The sequence below is a fragment of the Octopus sinensis genome, linkage group LG21, assembly GCF_006345805.1.
Source record: "Octopus sinensis linkage group LG21, ASM634580v1, whole genome shotgun sequence".
In the NCBI taxonomy this organism is placed as follows: Eukaryota; Metazoa; Mollusca; class Cephalopoda; order Octopoda; family Octopodidae; genus Octopus; species Octopus sinensis.
The window spans coordinates 18,007,226-18,024,667 of NC_043017.1; the positions used below are offsets into that span (position 1 = coordinate 18,007,226).

At 37.4% G+C, this 17,442-nt stretch overlaps 2 protein-coding genes across 5 annotated transcripts in view; one reads left to right on the forward strand and one right to left on the reverse strand.

The window, feature by feature from the left end:
- The window catches only part of LOC115222908 (mitochondrial tRNA methylthiotransferase CDK5RAP1), a 63,499-nt gene that overhangs the window by 17,863 nt on the left and 28,194 nt on the right, over positions 1–17,442 (forward strand). The gene's annotated exons all lie outside the window — the stretch shown is intronic.
- LOC115222884 (uncharacterized HIT-like protein Synpcc7942_1390) lies at positions 994–15,457 on the reverse strand. Of its 4 annotated transcripts, none has more exons than XM_029793265.2 (6): positions 15,325–15,457; positions 11,508–11,625; positions 10,716–10,856; positions 8,677–8,781; positions 6,138–6,210; positions 994–1,609 (listed from the first exon to the last, which is right to left on the reverse strand). In XM_029793265.2, exons 2-6 carry the CDS (start codon positions 11,610–11,612, stop codon positions 1,518–1,520), a joined length of 516 nt encoding a protein of 171 aa, XP_029649125.1. In that variant the 5' UTR covers positions 11,613–11,625; positions 15,325–15,457; the 3' UTR covers positions 994–1,517. The 4 variants fall into 4 exon arrangements, with proteins under 4 accessions (XP_029649125.1, XP_036367679.1, XP_029649124.1 ...); XM_036511786.1 differs by lacking the exon at positions 15,325–15,457 and adding an exon at positions 14,575–14,749; XM_029793264.2 differs by lacking the exon at positions 15,325–15,457 and adding an exon at positions 14,548–14,744.

The following is a 17,442-nucleotide window of genomic DNA, read 5'->3' on the forward strand; positions in this document are numbered from 1 at the left end:
TGCCTCCTCCGAGACAACATCCCAGTTCACAATATGCAGGTTGCCCAAATGAAAGCACAATCCTGTGGCTATGAAGTCCTTCCTCATCCCCCTTACTCTCCTGACCTTGCACTATCTGACTTCCACCATTTTCCAACCATGAGGTCTTTTTTGAAGGGGAAACACTTTTCAGATGATGATTTTAATGATGTGTTTGTATACTTTTAGAATGACATTGTAGGATAGGTGTGAGAAGTTGGATCTGGTCAATTTTAACAGGTGGAATATTTGGGTCAATCCTTCACTCCAAAAGAATTTTTTATCCATCTATTTACATAGTAGAAAGATTACAATGCCTTATGGATCTACAGTTCCAATTTGCTATTGGCACTGATTAAATGAACCATACGGAGCTAGGTTTATAGCTCAAAGAGGTAACGATACAGTTGTGATTTTTAATGGAGAACCGTGTTTACCAGCTCATGCAGACCAAAGAAACAATGATACAAATATTGATTATTTACATATTGTGAAAACAGTCTCTCAGTCTTTGAATGTTATTTCAGACTCTATTAATAATGATTGCGATTTGACAACTGATAGAGGAACAAATACTACAAATGGTGTAAGATTTGTTTCTGAGACACATGATGTTAAGTTAATTTCATTGTAGCATTGCATGAATTTTACTTGTTGATTAAGACTATTTAAGGTTGCTATCAGCTTAGTGTCAAAGCTCAGTCACTCAGCTGAATAAAGATTCTAACCATAAAGACTCCCATGTGGGTTTGGTTTACTTAGATAAACTTAGTACAATACAACAATGGCATTACTGATTAATAATAACCAAGTTCCACTTGATGACCCATATATGTGAAGTCTATGTAATTCCATCCTGTTTTAAATGGAATAAAAGTTGTTTTGTAATTGTTAGAACAGAAAAATAACACCTTGATGCAAGAAAATTCAGTTTCAATTTTAACAAAGGCAAAAGGAGGTTTAAAAACAAGAAACTTTCAAAAGAATTAGGAGAAATACCACCATCAAAGCAGTGTTTCTCCTGCTTTATTTTAATGTATGTAACATGATTTCATTTTTCAGGGTCCAACCATTTACATTATAGTATTATATATTATGTATAGCTCTGTTGTTCATTACTGAGTTTATAGAGCACTTTTGTTTATCATTTAACAAAATACATCTTACCATCTTTTGAGAAATAGTTTTATATATAGAGAGAAAGGGGGAAGGCGAGAGAGGGGGAGAGGGAGGGAGGGAGAGACTAACAGACAGATATATGAGTTACAGCCAGATTAACACCATTCCGTTTTGATAGTATAAAATACTGCTGAAGAGTTTCTGTAAATACTGCTGAAGAGGTTTCTGTAAATTAAACTTTATATAATATCTATCACCTGATTAGCTATCAAAGAACATAAGTGATTCCATTAGTCCTTTAAGACAAAACAAAAAGGAACAGAAAACTGAAAGCAAATTAGAAAAGGCAGAAGGATCAGATGCTGAACAATCATATTCTGTTAACCAGGGGGCCACGTCATCTGTCGTCCACCCAACACATGAATGTGTAGGTGATACACGGACTGTGCTCCATCAACTCCATTGTTTATTACTGAAATAACAGAAAGAAAAAACAATTAGAATATTCATTTTACACTTTATTAGATATTTTTTGAGGCTTTTCAGAGAAAAAAATTAAAAAATATAATTATAATACTAACAATATCAAGCTTATGTCTTGAAAAGCAGAGTCCCCAAGAGCAGAGTTTGTGATGCTCATGATGAAACAATTTGACCATACAGGATCTGGATGTCCATACTTGATTCCAACCAAAGACAAAACTAGACACTACAGAGTTGGCCAATACATTCATTAAACATTAGCTGCAATGTGTTGAACTGGAATATCAGGGAAGTGAAGAAAATCGACAGAAAAATATACAAGCTGCTGAGTTATAATAAGATGCACCACCCAAAGTTAGATATAGATCACTTTTACTTTCCCAGAGCCCAAGGAGGTTGAGACTTGATCCAGTTTAAACTCTTCTACAAAACCACCACAATTAGACTGGTCAAATATCTTGAAACAACAAACAACTGGCTGCTAAAACTTGTTGAAAATCATGAGAGGCATAAGAAGCTTCAGTCTGTCATAAAGGAAAGCAAAACATTTGCTATTGATCTCATGCATGATACCCAAGCTGAACAATTACTTTTGCAAAGAAGGTGAAATTAATAGCAAAGATAAAAGTGCACAAGCAATTGGCTGATAGATGGGAGCAGAAACCCCTGAATGGTAAATATGTGGCCTGTAGCAAACAAGCAGATGTACACCAGAAGCACATCCATCAATGGCTACAGAACTCAAGGTAAAAGGCAGAGAGTGAAGGCTTCATCTTAGCTGCACAAGATCAGAGCTTATTGAACCAGAACTGCCAAGTCAATGTGATGAAAAATGGAGTAGATTCAAAGTGCCAATTCTGCAATGATGAGATTGAAACAGCGGACTACCTAATCTCTGGATGTAAAGATTTAGCATTAGTAAAGTATAAATCAAGACATGACAGAGTTGTCCAATAGCTACACTGGTTAATATAACGACACTGTAAAACCAAGTTGACAAGTGATACAAGCATCACATTGAGGTTGCAACCGAGGTCGAAAATGTAACAATGCTTTGAGACTTTCCTGTACTTACAAATAGAACCATCAAAGCTAATAAACTAGACATTGCTGTAGAAGACCAAAATATTAAAGTTTGTTTATTGATTGATATGAGTATCCTTTGAGATCATAATATTGCAGCAAAAGAATTTGACAAGTTCAAAAAATATAAAAGTTTGCTCATTGAAATCAAAACAAAGTGGCATCTCAAGATGGTTACAATACCAGTGATTGCATGAGCATTAGAAATGATCAAATAAAGGAACTGAAAATTACTTGAGAATGATCCCTGGCTTACCATTCCTGCAAGAAGTGCAAAAGATTATTTTAACCTGTATGTCACACATACTGAGTAGAGCATTGTTGCTGTGAGAAAGAAAACCAACCATGTAAATAATTTATTTTTAACTATTTAATCTGGTGTGTTTATTTTAATGGTCTATCAATGTATACAGTGCTTTTCTTTGCCCTAGATATCAGGAAGACACTCAGCAAGAAATAGAAACAAAACTGAAGGAAGAAAAACTCAAAGTGATAATAATGATTTGATTTTATTCGTCATCATGGCAATGTGTGAGGGGCAACCATATAAATACAATGAAAGGAAAAAATATGTAAAAGGTATGCAGACTATACAGTAAAAATAAAAATAAATATATATAGTACACATCAGTTAAAAAGGGTAATAATGATGTGGACCTCCTGATACAAGAGGATCTCTAGGGCCAATTGAGGAACCTCACCATTCAAGATGTCTTTGGACACCTAGGATAAGTGCTCTCGCCATTTCCTGTTCTCTAATTTCACTCATCATTTTTTACACTTAAACCTATATTTCAGTACACATGCTTAGGGACAGCAACCCTCTCTCTTTCTCTGCCTTTTCTTTCTTTTCAAGTGAAACTTGAAATAGTCAATGACAGCTCTACCAAAGGGGAATATATCTGTCATCATACCTTTCAGCCTCATCCACCAGACAAAGGAAAAGTACCTTACCTATCCTGTTAAAGGAGGGTAGTGGAGTAATCTTCACTATGGACTTGGCTGATAGACAGATCTACCTTACATACAACAGCAACTGTTTGACAATTCCACAAGTCAGTAATGCACTCTGCACACATCTCAGACAAACCTGTCTGACAGCAATATCTGTGCCTGTAGAGTTTATCTGAAACTGGTAGTGCCCCTCAGTAGCACTGTCAGGCCAAGGACTTCTGGAAATTATCCTTGGTAGTCCCCAACCAGAAAGTCTACCAGAGCAGACAAGTCTCCTCGTTTTTAGTGATGCCCAAAGTCTCTCCATAAATGCTGTTGCACTTATCAGCCACAAATTGTCTATATATTTGCTAAAGTGGAACATCCACCAATCCTATTGCTCAACTGGTGGAGGGCTGTGAGCACCTGACAGTCTAGGTACCAGGCACCCAGTCTCAATCTCTCCTTTACCCAGGACAGCAGCTCTGCCAAGGAGATGAGCTGCGGAAAGATGTGCCTCCCAAATGGAGTTCATACGCAGTCACTGTCTAGAAATCATTGCAAATGATGCACTCACAACTCATATCTGCACATCAGCAACCATGGCATGTCTAAGCTGCCATAGAGAGGGTGCTGGCAGCTGACTGACCACTGAACACATCCTTTTCACAAGAAAATAAATAACAGATGTTCCAATCTGATCAAGCAGTAGCTGGAACAAGGTATGACAGTCAGGTGATAAAAAATAATGGAGGTGATGTAGGCATGTACCACCTTTGCCTGCCACCAACTTGTATTTCTTTAGAATGGTGTCGACCACCTCAACTCAAAATGCATCTGATACCATGACGATGTCATCTGTATATGCCAACACTACTCTCCTGTGTTCCGGTTCAAATGGGATGCCTCTCGACTGTTCCAGCTTACACAGCAGTGGCTCAAGAGCCAGCATGTACAGAAGAGGTGTGAGCAGGCAACCCTGATGAACTGAGTGTGCAATGTGAAATGGTTCCAATAGGTGACTTTTTGCTTTGACCACTGAACAAGTACTGCAATGCATTGCCGTGATATAATCTCTACAAACGGGTCAAAATCCAGTTGATTTCAGGATGGTTTCCAACTTCAGTTGGTCAAATTTAACAAAGGCTTTAGGTAGATCCAAATTGATCATAGCCTCACTGAAGCATTTGTCCCTACCCCCTCAATGATGTTGTTTTTGTTGTTTCTGTTTTGGCTGTTGTTTTTGTGTTCTCTTGTTGATGTTCCTGTTGTCTTTATTGGAGGGGTTGTGAAATGAGCTGTAGTTGTTGTTTTTGTGTTTGTTGTTGCATTTATTGTGTTCTCAAAATGGGGCTCTATACCCTCCTCCCCTTTCTGCTTCTTTCTTCAAGTTATTCTCCAACGCTGCTTTCATCCATCTGAGGTTAATAACATAGAGTACCAGTTAGGCACTACAGTGAATTGACTTCACTAACCCCATCTCTCAAAATTGCTGGAAACCATTATTAAATGTCTACGGAGCAAAGTATAGCTGTGTGGTTCTGGATTAAATTTCACTTTGTATTGCCTTGACTGTTTCCTGCCATAGTATCAGATTGACCAATTTTTATGAACGGTATTTAGAAACAGTACAGAAATCTACTTCATATATTTATACATGTGTATGCGTGTTTGTATACTTTGTGTGTGTGTATGTGTTCCTTTTGATGATGGATATAGACATTAGTAAAAATTTAAAAAAAAAATCAAAATCTGTTCTTTTCAAAATCCTTTGTAATATTTGTTCTGCACCAAGTTTCCCCACATAACTTTACCAGCTGATTAGATGGTACTCATTCTTACTGATAACTATATAAACTTAGGTACATTTTTTTTTTTCGTTTAACCTCCATTTTCCATGCTAGCATGGGTTGGACGGTTCGACCGGGATCTGGGAAGCCAGGAGGCTGCACCAGGCTCCAGTCTGATCTGGCAGTGTTTCTACAGCTGGATGCCCTTCCTAACGCCAACCACTCTGTGAGTGTAGTGGGTGCTTTTTATGTGCCACGGGAGGCTCACAGCGGCCACGATCGGTTGGTGCTTTTTGGGTACAGTAGAATATATTGTGCCACTACACCAGAGATGCTCTGATGAGAGATATCTCCTGAGATATGGCACCAGTCTGTCAAACAACATTTTCTGGTGATATGGTATTTATTCTTCTAACAGCTTCTGACAACTGAAATAATGTTCAATAAAATGTTCTGTCCAGAAACATCAATAAAAATCCCTGTGATGGACTTGAACTCAAAACAAGTTGGTAGTGCTTTATTACTTTATCCACGCATGGCTACTCAATAAAACCAGGGTATCACTTTGGACATTGTAATATTAAATAACTGACAAAATCTGGTAGCAGTTCTCCTCATCAAGCTGGAGTGATTCATACAGAGCTCTTCCAGAAGCACTAAGAAATACAAGTCATACATTTGAACTCACAACTAGTCATACCATATACTTACCCACACGGAAACCATTATCTAGTTTCTGTTGAGCAGCCACTTTCTTTGCCACAAACAGTAAATGTCCCAGAAGCTACGAAGTAAAAATGACAATATAAAGAACAACATAAGAGTTCAATTTGATTAGTTTCAAGATGTTGCAATTGTTTTTTAGCTTCTGATCAGCCAGACAGAGCAGGCTAACTATGATTTCAATTTTTATGCATCTCAGATTTTTTAAAGTCCTTTTGTTAACAGGTAATCTCAAACTGTTTTACATTGCTTTCTTTCCTCTGAATCTTAATGACAAGCACTTAGTAGCAGTAGTAGTGTCATTAGTATTAACCCTTTCATTACCAACCCGGCTGAAACCGGCTCTGGCTCTTTAATACAAATGTCTTGTTTTCATAAGTTTTGAATTAAAATTTTCCACCAAAACTTAAGTCACAATTTATGTTCCTAACACTAACTTAATGATAACTAAGTTATTTTACTAAATTCTTTGTTATATTTAAAGTAATTGAAAGAAACACAGAGCATCTCAAAATAAATACAGTAACGAAAGGGTTAAACAGCTGTTTTTCTCATCTAGACTTTAATGGCAGTCACCATCTTTGTAGACTAATCATATTTTCATTAATATTAATTAGCTGATTAATTCTTGGTAGTTCTCATATAGCATCTAATAGTTTTCACTAAGTTTACAACTCTGTTTTCAACACATCAAGGATCATTCAATGGACATGCATATTTGCCACCACATCCTGGCAATTCATAGCCACCCCTTCCTTCTATGTACAGGTATGATATATTGGGTGCATGAGCATATATGTCTACGTGCATGTGTGAAAGATATATACGTTCACAATTATGTATATGAGGGGATACCGAAAAGAAACCGAAATGTTGCAATATTATTTTATTCACTTAGTTTTACATGTTTACATTTTTATCACCTTCAAAGGTGAATTTTCTAGTAATGATATACTATAGTTTGTTATTTTTTCTTCTATAAGCTAAAATATATTCATTTATCCTAGTTTTATTTATACCACATTTTTAATGGGATAAATTTATTATAAGCAATAAGTCCTATGTATTAACTTTAAAGATTTCATTAACAGAATATATTTGTTAAAATATTTCGTGTTTTTATTTTAAGATATATTACTGAATTTTGTTCGATTTTTTTTTTTTTTTAAATTACGTATTTTTATATATATTTGTATTTTCTTATAAGATAATATACGTATATTTATTTAATTATTTTATTGTTTTTATCTTGGACCTGATGAGTGACCATATTTGAATTGAATTGACTTTACTGTCATCAGTTTGAAAATATAGCCACAAAACATGTGTAGTCTATTTACTAATTATATACTAATTATTTATTATTTTGTACTTTATTTAGTTCTAGGTAAATGTTTTATCGTATATTTAATTTTTTTCTATATGGTATGATTTAATTATATCATTGTTGAATTTCTACATGGTGCACACATATTGCATAAAGTACTGTCAGTCTGAGGTTCTCGTTGTGACTTAACAAACAATACAAATCCCCAGTAGATACAATGTCTTCAATCAGCAACATCATGATATTGGATACTGTGCAACATCTTAAATAATAACAATAATATTAATTCAAAGTATAAACTGAAAATAAGTAAAAAACCTCTGAATAAATCATGTACTCCTTACAGCAACAAGTAAACAAAACTGCTACAATTAACTGAAATCTGAATAAACATTTGAAAACCACACTTCAACTGTAATACCAGCAGAGATGATTAGAAGACTAACATTCCATCAAATATAAACAATAACGCTACTACCTTCAACAGAATACCAATGCAGGACACTTGTTTAAATCGGTTCACTTTGAAAATGTTATAAGTGTTGGACCTTTGATGAAATCGCAATGGCTAGAATGCATAATTGCATACAAAGCAATGTGCAGCTGCTGCAGTTGAAAAATATGTAGGTCAGATACAACTGCTGTAGAAAATTTTTTTAAGTTTTCAGATGTGAATAAAATTTCTACTCTCCTCTTCATTATCAATGTTATATAACATGCATACACACACACACACACATATATATATATATATATATAATGTGAGGTATATTTGCCATCTCATTATGGCTAACCACTAAGGGTGGGTGTTACTGTAGCTTGTAGCCCCTGGAGAACATCGTCTCCAGCTGGCTGATGTTCTCCTGGGGCTAAAAGCTACAGTAACACCCACCTTTAGTGGTTAGCCATAATGAGATGGCAAATATACCTCACATTGTCATGCAGTTACTGTTTATACCCCGTTCAGAGATTTATTATTATATATATATATATATATATATATATATACACATACACACATATTTATTACACAAACACGTGCACGTGTGTGTTAGTGTTAGAAAGGGCATCCTGTTGTAAAAACCAAGTCAAGCCAAGCCAAATAATAACAGGAATGAACAGAAGAATAGAGATGACTCTCCTACACCATCCCCACAACTACTATGCTCACCACCAACACCAGTACAATAATGTACCTACCATCTGATCTTCGGCATCAGCATCACTTAAAGTTGGAATTGGTTTCCGAGGAATTACCAGGAAGTGAACAGGTGCTTGTGGTTGGACATCAGAGAAAGCCATGCACTAAGAAAGAAAATAAACATGGTCAAAATTTTTATTAGACATCAAATTAAAGATAACTTCAGGAAAATCCGATTAAAACACACATACATACGGATGGAATATACATACATGAATATAGGAATACACATGTGTACAAATACTTCCCTCTCTCTCTTTCAGAGAGGCACTGAGCAGCTATACGCACACATACACACACGGCAGTAACTTCCGCCTACCGAATTCAATCACAAAGCTCCGGTCGGCTCGGGGCTATAGTGGAAGACACCTACCCAAAGTGCCACACAGTGGGACTGAACCCGAAACCATGTAGCTAGGAAGCAAGCTCCCTAACCACGCAGCCATGCCCTATGTATATTTATGCATGTATACACACACACACACACTTTTTAATTTATCATCATCTTTTCATTGAGTTTAATAACTACCAAGGTAAGAGCTTTACCTTCTGTCCTTTCAGGACTGATAAAATAAAGAACCAGTCAAGCACTGAGGTCGATGTATTTGGTTTTCCCCCTTCCCATAAAATTACTGGCTTTGTGCCAAAATTAGAAACAATTTTCATTATTATTATTATTATTACAGTAGATTGACAGATTAGAACATCAGACACAATACCTCATAGTGTTTAGTTATAGTAGTTTATATTATGCCAGCGCCGCCTTGACTGGCTTCTGTGCCGGTGGCATGTAAAAAGCATCAACCGAACGTGGCCGATGCCAGTGCCGCCCTGTCTGGCTTCTGTGCCGGTGGCACGTAAAAAGCACCAACCGATCGTGGTTGCTGCCAGGCTCCCCTGGCACCTGTGCCGGTGGCACGTAAAAAGCACCTACTACACTCACGGAGTGGTTGGCATTAGGAAGGGCATCCATCTGTAGAAACACTGCCAGATCAGACTGGAGCCTGGTGCAGCCTCCTGGCTTCCCAGACCCCAGTCGAACCATCCAACCCGTGCTAGCATGGAAAACGGACGTTAAACGATGATGATGATGATGATGATGATGATGATGATGATTCAGAGTTCACATCCCACCAAGGGCAACTTGACTTTTCATCCATCCAGGCTTGATAAAATAAAGTACTAGTCAAGAACTGGGATCAATAGTATAGACTAAATACCTCTACAGAAAATTGCTGGCTTTGTACCTAAAATAGAAACAATTATTATTATTACTGAAGATGTCACACAGTACACAATATTGTGATGTTGTAGATTGAAGATACTGCATGTACCAGGGGTTTGTACTATCTGTCAAGTCACAACAAGGACTTCATCATTCTCAACACAATCGAGAGCTTGTGCAACTGAAACCCGAGTGTCCTTTTGGTCAGCTGAAAGCAGTTTTGGCACAAACTTGGCGGACATGCATCTCATATCCAAATCTTCCGTACTAATGGACTGAACTAGACCCTAACTAATCTGCACATCCTCTGATAACTCATAGATGGTTGTTCGACGATTTCCCCTCACAGCTACATGGACATCTGCAATGCTTTTCTCAGTTCTGTTGGTTGTTGGCCTCCCAGAACGTTCATCACTATCGAGATTTTTTCAGCTATTTTGGAAACTTCTAAACCACTCATGCACTTGTGTGCAGCCAATACACTCCTCTCCATACTCTTTCTGCAACTTTGCATAGGCCTCTGTCATAGTCACTGCGACAATCACATGCTACACACCTTCCTTCCAAGCACTGCTGTAAACAGCGGAAGAGAGCTAGAACATTAAAACTTAGTGCACATGCACAGTAGAGTCCAAGGTCAATCTGTACCAAGCAGTTTCACTCTGCATGCTCTGGCTTCGTTACTATGGCAACGGTCCGGATACTTATTGATCAGACCTCGCATATACATAATTTATACAAAAGCAGTTAAACAAATAAAAAAAATTTAACCTGTTCCTTGTAATAAACAAACACACACACAGATACACTTACCTTATCGTCTTCATAAAGAATTTTAGCTGGGATTGATTTATCAATAATCTTGGAGAATATTGTTGGTCCTTGATTCTTATATGTTTTAACAGCATGTTGTGCCTTGTTTACTTCATCTGTTGGAGCAGCTGTAGAATATGCCTGAAGAGCAAGAAGCAAAACAAACACATTCCATTACTGGATTACTGAAGATTTCAATGGCAGCTATTTTATTATTTTATTTGACATTGCAAATTATACACTAATATAGGCGCAGGAGTGGCTGTGTGGTAAGTAGCTTGCTAACCAGCCACATGGTTCTGGGTTCAGTCCCACTGCGTGGCACTTTGGGCAAGTGTCTTCTACTATAGCCTCGGGCCGACCAAAGCCTTGTGAGTGGATTTGGTAGACGAAAACTGAAAGAAGCCCGTCGTATATATGTATATATATATATGTGTGTGTGTGTGTGCGTGTATGTTTGTATATCTGTGTTTGTCACCACAACATTGCTTGACAACCGATGCTGGTGTGTTTATGTCCCCATCACTTAGCGGTTCGGCAAAAGAGGCCGATAGAATAAGTACTGGGCTTACAACGAATAAGTCCCGGGGTCGAGTTGCTCGATTAAAGGCGGTGCTCCAGCATGGCCACAGTCAAATGACTGAAACGAGTAAAAGAGAGTAACCAACAGACTGGGAAACTTGTGGTGAAACTAGACACTGGTGTCATAATGGAAAACTATTCTCTCTCTCTCCGTGAGAGAGAGAGAAACAATCAGACAGCAAAATAAAGAGTGGAGAAATTAGAATTTACCTGAGCAGTGAAAAACGTAAGAGAAGATATGGCAGAGGTAATAGAATATTTGAAAATGTAACTTCTAGCAACCACACTGCTAAGGCAGAGCCTGGTCCACAACATCCTAATGGTTTACCTGAAAAATAATGAATATATAATCAATACATGAGTAATAAGGGAATTACCATCATGAGGTATGCGGTCAAGGGAGAAAAGGTTGGCTAGGGGATATAGAAGGAGACCTATGGAAGTATGCTGTGCGTGAGAAGACCCGGCAGGACGAGTGAGACCATAAACCATGGCCTCTACCTGGGATGTAGCCAGTCCACTTATGCATACCTTTCCTTCTTGGGACACAAAACTCTATTTGTGAAGACCTGTTGAGGCAAGTGAGAATCAGAATTGAAATCGATCAACATCAATGGAAATTGTAGCTGTGATACCAGTGCCGGTGGCACGTAAGCGAACCATCCGAACGTGGCCATTGCCAGCGCCGCCCCCGACGGGCCTCCGTGTCGGTGGCACGTAAAAAACACCATCCAATCGTGGCCGTAGCGAGCCTCGCCTGGCCCCGTGCCGGTGGCACGTAAAGAGCACCATCCGACCGTAGCCGTTTGCCAGAAGCACCATCCGATCGTGGCCGTTGCCAGCCTCACCTGGTCCCCGTGCCGGTGGCACGTAAAAAGCACGGAATGGTTGGCGTTAGGAAGGGCATCCAGCAGTAGAAACATTGCCAGATCAGACTGGATCTGGCGCAGCCTCTTGGCTTCCCAGACCCCAGTTGGTCCGTCCAACCCATGCTAGCATGGAAAGCGGACACTAAATGATGATGATGAGGATTTCTGACAGTCTCTGAGGAATATCATATAGACCATTCCTTTTGAAGGTTATAATTCATACCTAAGGTTTTGAATTAGGATCCATGCTCCCCTCACACTCCAAAATCAACCATGTAGAAGAAATTCCAACAAGTCAACATCTGTAGGCCATTTCCTTTAGAACTCCACCTCATCATCATTTCAACACCTGTTTTCTATCCTTACATGGACACATACATAGTGAAATCCAACTTTCTTAAATATTCCCCTGATAATTCTTCTCATGTCTGTCTCAGGTTTCCTTTGCTCAGAGGGTATCTGCCACACTCAGTGCATGACACCTTTTCTTTCAAACGGCTTACATTACGATTATAAAGTAATTTGTGGGGAAAATCTTTTCCAAAGGGTGGGGAGAGGACTTCGGAAAATTCACAAAATCCTAGTTTTTCCCTCATAACTGTATGTATGTGTATGTGTGTGTGTATAATTATGTGTATCTATATGTATACAATATATATTATGTGTATATAATATATATATTGTGTTTAAATGTACACTGTATTTATATATATATATTTATATTACATAGAGGGCATTATTACACATAAATGCCACATGCTAGGAGGGACTTTATTAAGATTTCTTATTAAGATTTTATCCTAATTTATATATATATATATATATATAGAGAGAGAGAGAGAAAGTAATAACGAGTGAATGACAATAATGACGAAGGGTTAAAAAAGCGTAAAAATAATTGAAAATGAAATAAAATTGAAACCAAAACATTAAAAATTATTGAAAGTGGGTAGAAATAAACACTACGTAGTGTATTACTCTAGGGTATCTGTAAAAAGTTAAATGTGATTTCGGAACAGAACGAAACATTTATGACGGAAAAATATGATCTTGTGAATTTTCCGAAAGTCCACTCCTTACCCTCCAGGGTTGTCAACGCGCATTTTTTTTTCTTCATATTCGTTTTCCACACACTTGTTAACACCCGCTAGGTTGGTTATTTTATTTATTTTTTTTTTACACAAATTAAGGATCTTTTCGGTTTGACCGGCAGTTTCTTAAAATAATTTCCACGTAACTAAACACTTTTAAACTTCGTATACTGGTAGAATGTGTTTATAAAATATCTTTTTCTCTTGGCTTTATTGAGAAAATTCTATGGTTTGTAAGATATTTGTTGTTTTTTTCCTTCAATTTCTGCAATTTCAACTAATCAATGACGTCTATTGAGGTGAAAACATTCTGTGCCGTATGAATATGTCCCTCGTTTAAGAAACAGATTGGGTTTATTTACATTTCTGAAGAAAAAAGATGACCTTCCTCCCACCCCTAACCCTAACCCAGCCTAAAGATACCCTTCCCCCACCCTACCCCTAACAAACCCTAACTGTAACCCTAAAACATTGAAAAGCAATAGATCGATACTAGGGTCATAATTATGAGTGACAATTCCATATGACACCGCTAGAAAAAACTGCCGTTCAAACCGAAAAGATCCAATTAGTTTTATAAACAAACTAAAGTTAGGATTAGGGTTAGGGTTAAAAAATTAGGTTTAGGGTTAAAAAGTCGTTGTAGGATCGACTATTTACGACTAGCTAGCGCGAGTGCGCGTACCTGGACCACTATTCGCTAGTAGTACCAAACGATGTGTGTTTGTATATGTGTGTGTGTATAAAGTACATTCAAAGCCTTGTCGCATATTCTGGATGAGGACAAATATAAAAGACATTGTATTGTGATACATTTGTTGTTTACGATTAGACGGGGTGGCTATGGTTCAATCTGTCTTGGAACGAATTGACTGAGAAATAAGTTTTCAAAAGGAGAAATCTCAAAATAAAGAGACTAACCTACAGAGTTTAACCATTCACAGTGAGGTTGGTCTTGTTGAGAAGTTGTCTTCTGTCTGTGGTGGTTTTGTAGGTTTTAATGTTTGTCGACAATATTTTTATATTTAACGAGATAATCCATGAAATCAACTAAAGAGATTGAAATATTGACAGAGAGTGACTGGAAGTTTATAAAAGGGATTATAATACCAGAATTAAAGGTGAAGAACGTGATAAACAGAAGAGATGGAACAGTTTATGAGGATATTTCAGTATAAAAACACGTAAAAGTGACGAGGTCAAAATATAATAACAAAACTAAAGAAATAAAAGTAATACATATTTAATTATTTAGCTTAATAAATATTAGAGAAAAATCAAAAGTTTCACCTGAGTCAGGTGTCCTTGGTGGCTTACTTCCGGTGTTTTCTCTTCAATAAAGTAGAAGCCGAGGATCTTTTCGCTTACAAACTACAGAATTTTCTCAAGAAAACCAAGAGAAAAAGATGTTTGGCGAACCTTCGGTATATGTACCGGTGTAAATGCCGGATACATTTTAAAAAGTGTTGTTTTCTTTTATATATATGGGGGGTTAGGGTTAGAGGTGGGAGAAAAGGATTTCTGTTATCTTCAGAAATGTAAACAAAGTCACATGTGTACATATACCGAAGCATCGCCAGATGTTTTATGTAACACATTCTACCAGTATACGAAGTTTAAAAGTGTTTAGTTATAAACAAATTATTTTTAAAATCTGCCGGTCAAAGTGAAAAGATCCGAAGCGGATTAATGGGACCAGTTAGCGGGTTGGGGGTATAAGAGTTCTTTAAATAACAATAAATGACTGATAACGTTAAGCAGAAGATATATCTTGAGCACAAGATTTGATATAACAATAACTGTTTAATAACATTATGCTCGATTATATTAAACGGCTGTGACTATATAGCTTAATAATACTAAAACTCTAGGGATGTTTGTTTTGGACCCAAAATATCTCAGAAATAGTGTGTTTTATCGTAAGGTTAACCAAAAAATTATACTAATAGAGAGTGATGTTATAGAAATAAGAATCTCTACTCAGTGCGTAATCCATTTCTTGAATGTAGACATGCAACAGTGAAGATAAAGAAACGAGAAGGGTTATGTACCAGCAGTCAAATGTACCTTAAGTGCTGATGCTATATCATACTTTTCTGAGAGAAAATATTCTTTCTTATACACACGGCTTCTTTTTCTTATAGTGCTTCTCAAACTATCTGATATGGCGTACTGGCAGTTTTTTCGGTTAATGTTTACATCTTGACCCGGAAATGAAAATCCCCCCCCCCCAAAAAAAAAAAATTACTGGGATGGGTGTAAAACAATGTGTAGGAAACGAATATGGAAAAAAATGCGTGCAAAGCAATAGGAGGGTGGGGAGAGGACTTCGGAAAATTCACAAGATCCAAGTTTTTCCCTCATAACTGTATATGTGTATGTGTTTATGTATATATGTGTGTATATATATATGTACACATGTATATACATATATATATATGTATGTGTGTGTGTATATATATATATATGTGTGTGTGTATATATATGTTTGTGTGATCATTACCAGCGGCTAACTGGCTTCTGTGCCAGTGGCATGTAAACGGCATCATTCTAGCAGGATTGTTACCACCATCGCCTTACTGGTACCTGTGCCGGTGGCATGTGTAAAAAGATTCGAGCAAGGTCGTTGCCAGTACCGCCTGACTGGCCCCCGTCCCGGTGGCACGTAAAAGCACCCACTACACTCTCGGAGTGGTTGGCATTAGGAAGGACATCCAGCTGTAGAAAATCTGCCAGATCAAGACTGGAGCCTGGAGCAGCCATCTGGTTCGCCAGCCCTCAGTCAAACCGTCCAACCCATGCTAGTATGGAAGGCAGATGTTAAACAATGATGATGTATGTATGTATACAATATATGGATCTTTATCTTTTGACCAACAGATTTAAAAAATAATTTTTTGTAACTAAACACTTTCAAACTTCGGACACTGGTAGAATGTGTCATATAAAACATCTTTTACTCTAAGCATTTTTGAGAAAAGCTTATATTTAGGAAGTTATTTCACGTTAAAGTTGTAGTATTTCGGTAATTTCAACCAATCAATGACATGTATTCAGCTGAATAAAATTACTGCTGTTGTTTATCAACAAGAACTTCCGGTGGTGTATATTTCGTTTGTCACTGTTATTTATAACAACCCTAACCCTAAAACCTCAACAATAACAACAACAACATCGAAAAAATACCTTAGGAATGAGAACCAATGTTCAAAATTCCCCCATGGCACCTGATGAAGGCTGGAGGGTATATTAGCCGAAACGTTGTGTTAACAACAAACAAGATGAGGACAAATATCCATCAAATGTAAATAATCTAAATAAAGCACAATCATTGTTGCAAACTATTCCTGGACTTTCACGTAACATATGTAACTGGAGGCAGCACGCTTTAGGAATCCCAGCACTTCCAAACGACAAGTTGGAAATTCCTGATGCAATTAAGTACTTAGAAAATGGGTCCTTGTTTTTGGTCTTTGACAGTGGCATTGATGACCCAAACAGAATTTTAGTTTTTTCCTCAGAAAAAGGCTTGGATGATCAAGAAAGCTCTAAAACTGGGCCTGTGGTGGGACTTTTAAGGTGTCTCCTAGTTTGTGGTGATAGCTTTTCACGCTACATATCATCATTGGAGGGTCATGTGTGCACAGGTTATTTGCCTTCCTGACGAAAAAAGAAGCCTCATATCATCGTGTTCTGTTTGCTGTGCAGGATTAAAGGGCAAATTGTTGACTTGTGACCTGTTTTATGGACTTTGAAAAAACTCTCCATAATTCATAACATGCACCAAGTATGGAGTCGGGACATCTGTATACTGCAAGTCAACCATCACTAGACGATACCGCAACTTTAATTCCCACCATCCATACTGTGTAAAGAGAGGGATTGCTCTGTGAAATGGATTTGAAGATTTGTCTGATGATGAAATTATCTCTTCTCAGTTTATTCATACATTGGGACTGTAAGGGGACAGTCTTCGTCAGCGAAGAGAAACCCCCACAGTTTCCTGTACAACTCTGGAATATATGCGACTGCGTTTTAAATGACTTGCTAAGATCAAATAATTCAGCAGAAGAGTTCCACAATGCTTTGCGGTCATTGATAACATCCACACATCCAAATTTGTGGAAACTTTGAAATGCGCTTAAGACTGAAGAAGGCTTAAGCCAGATGAAAATTGCACACATT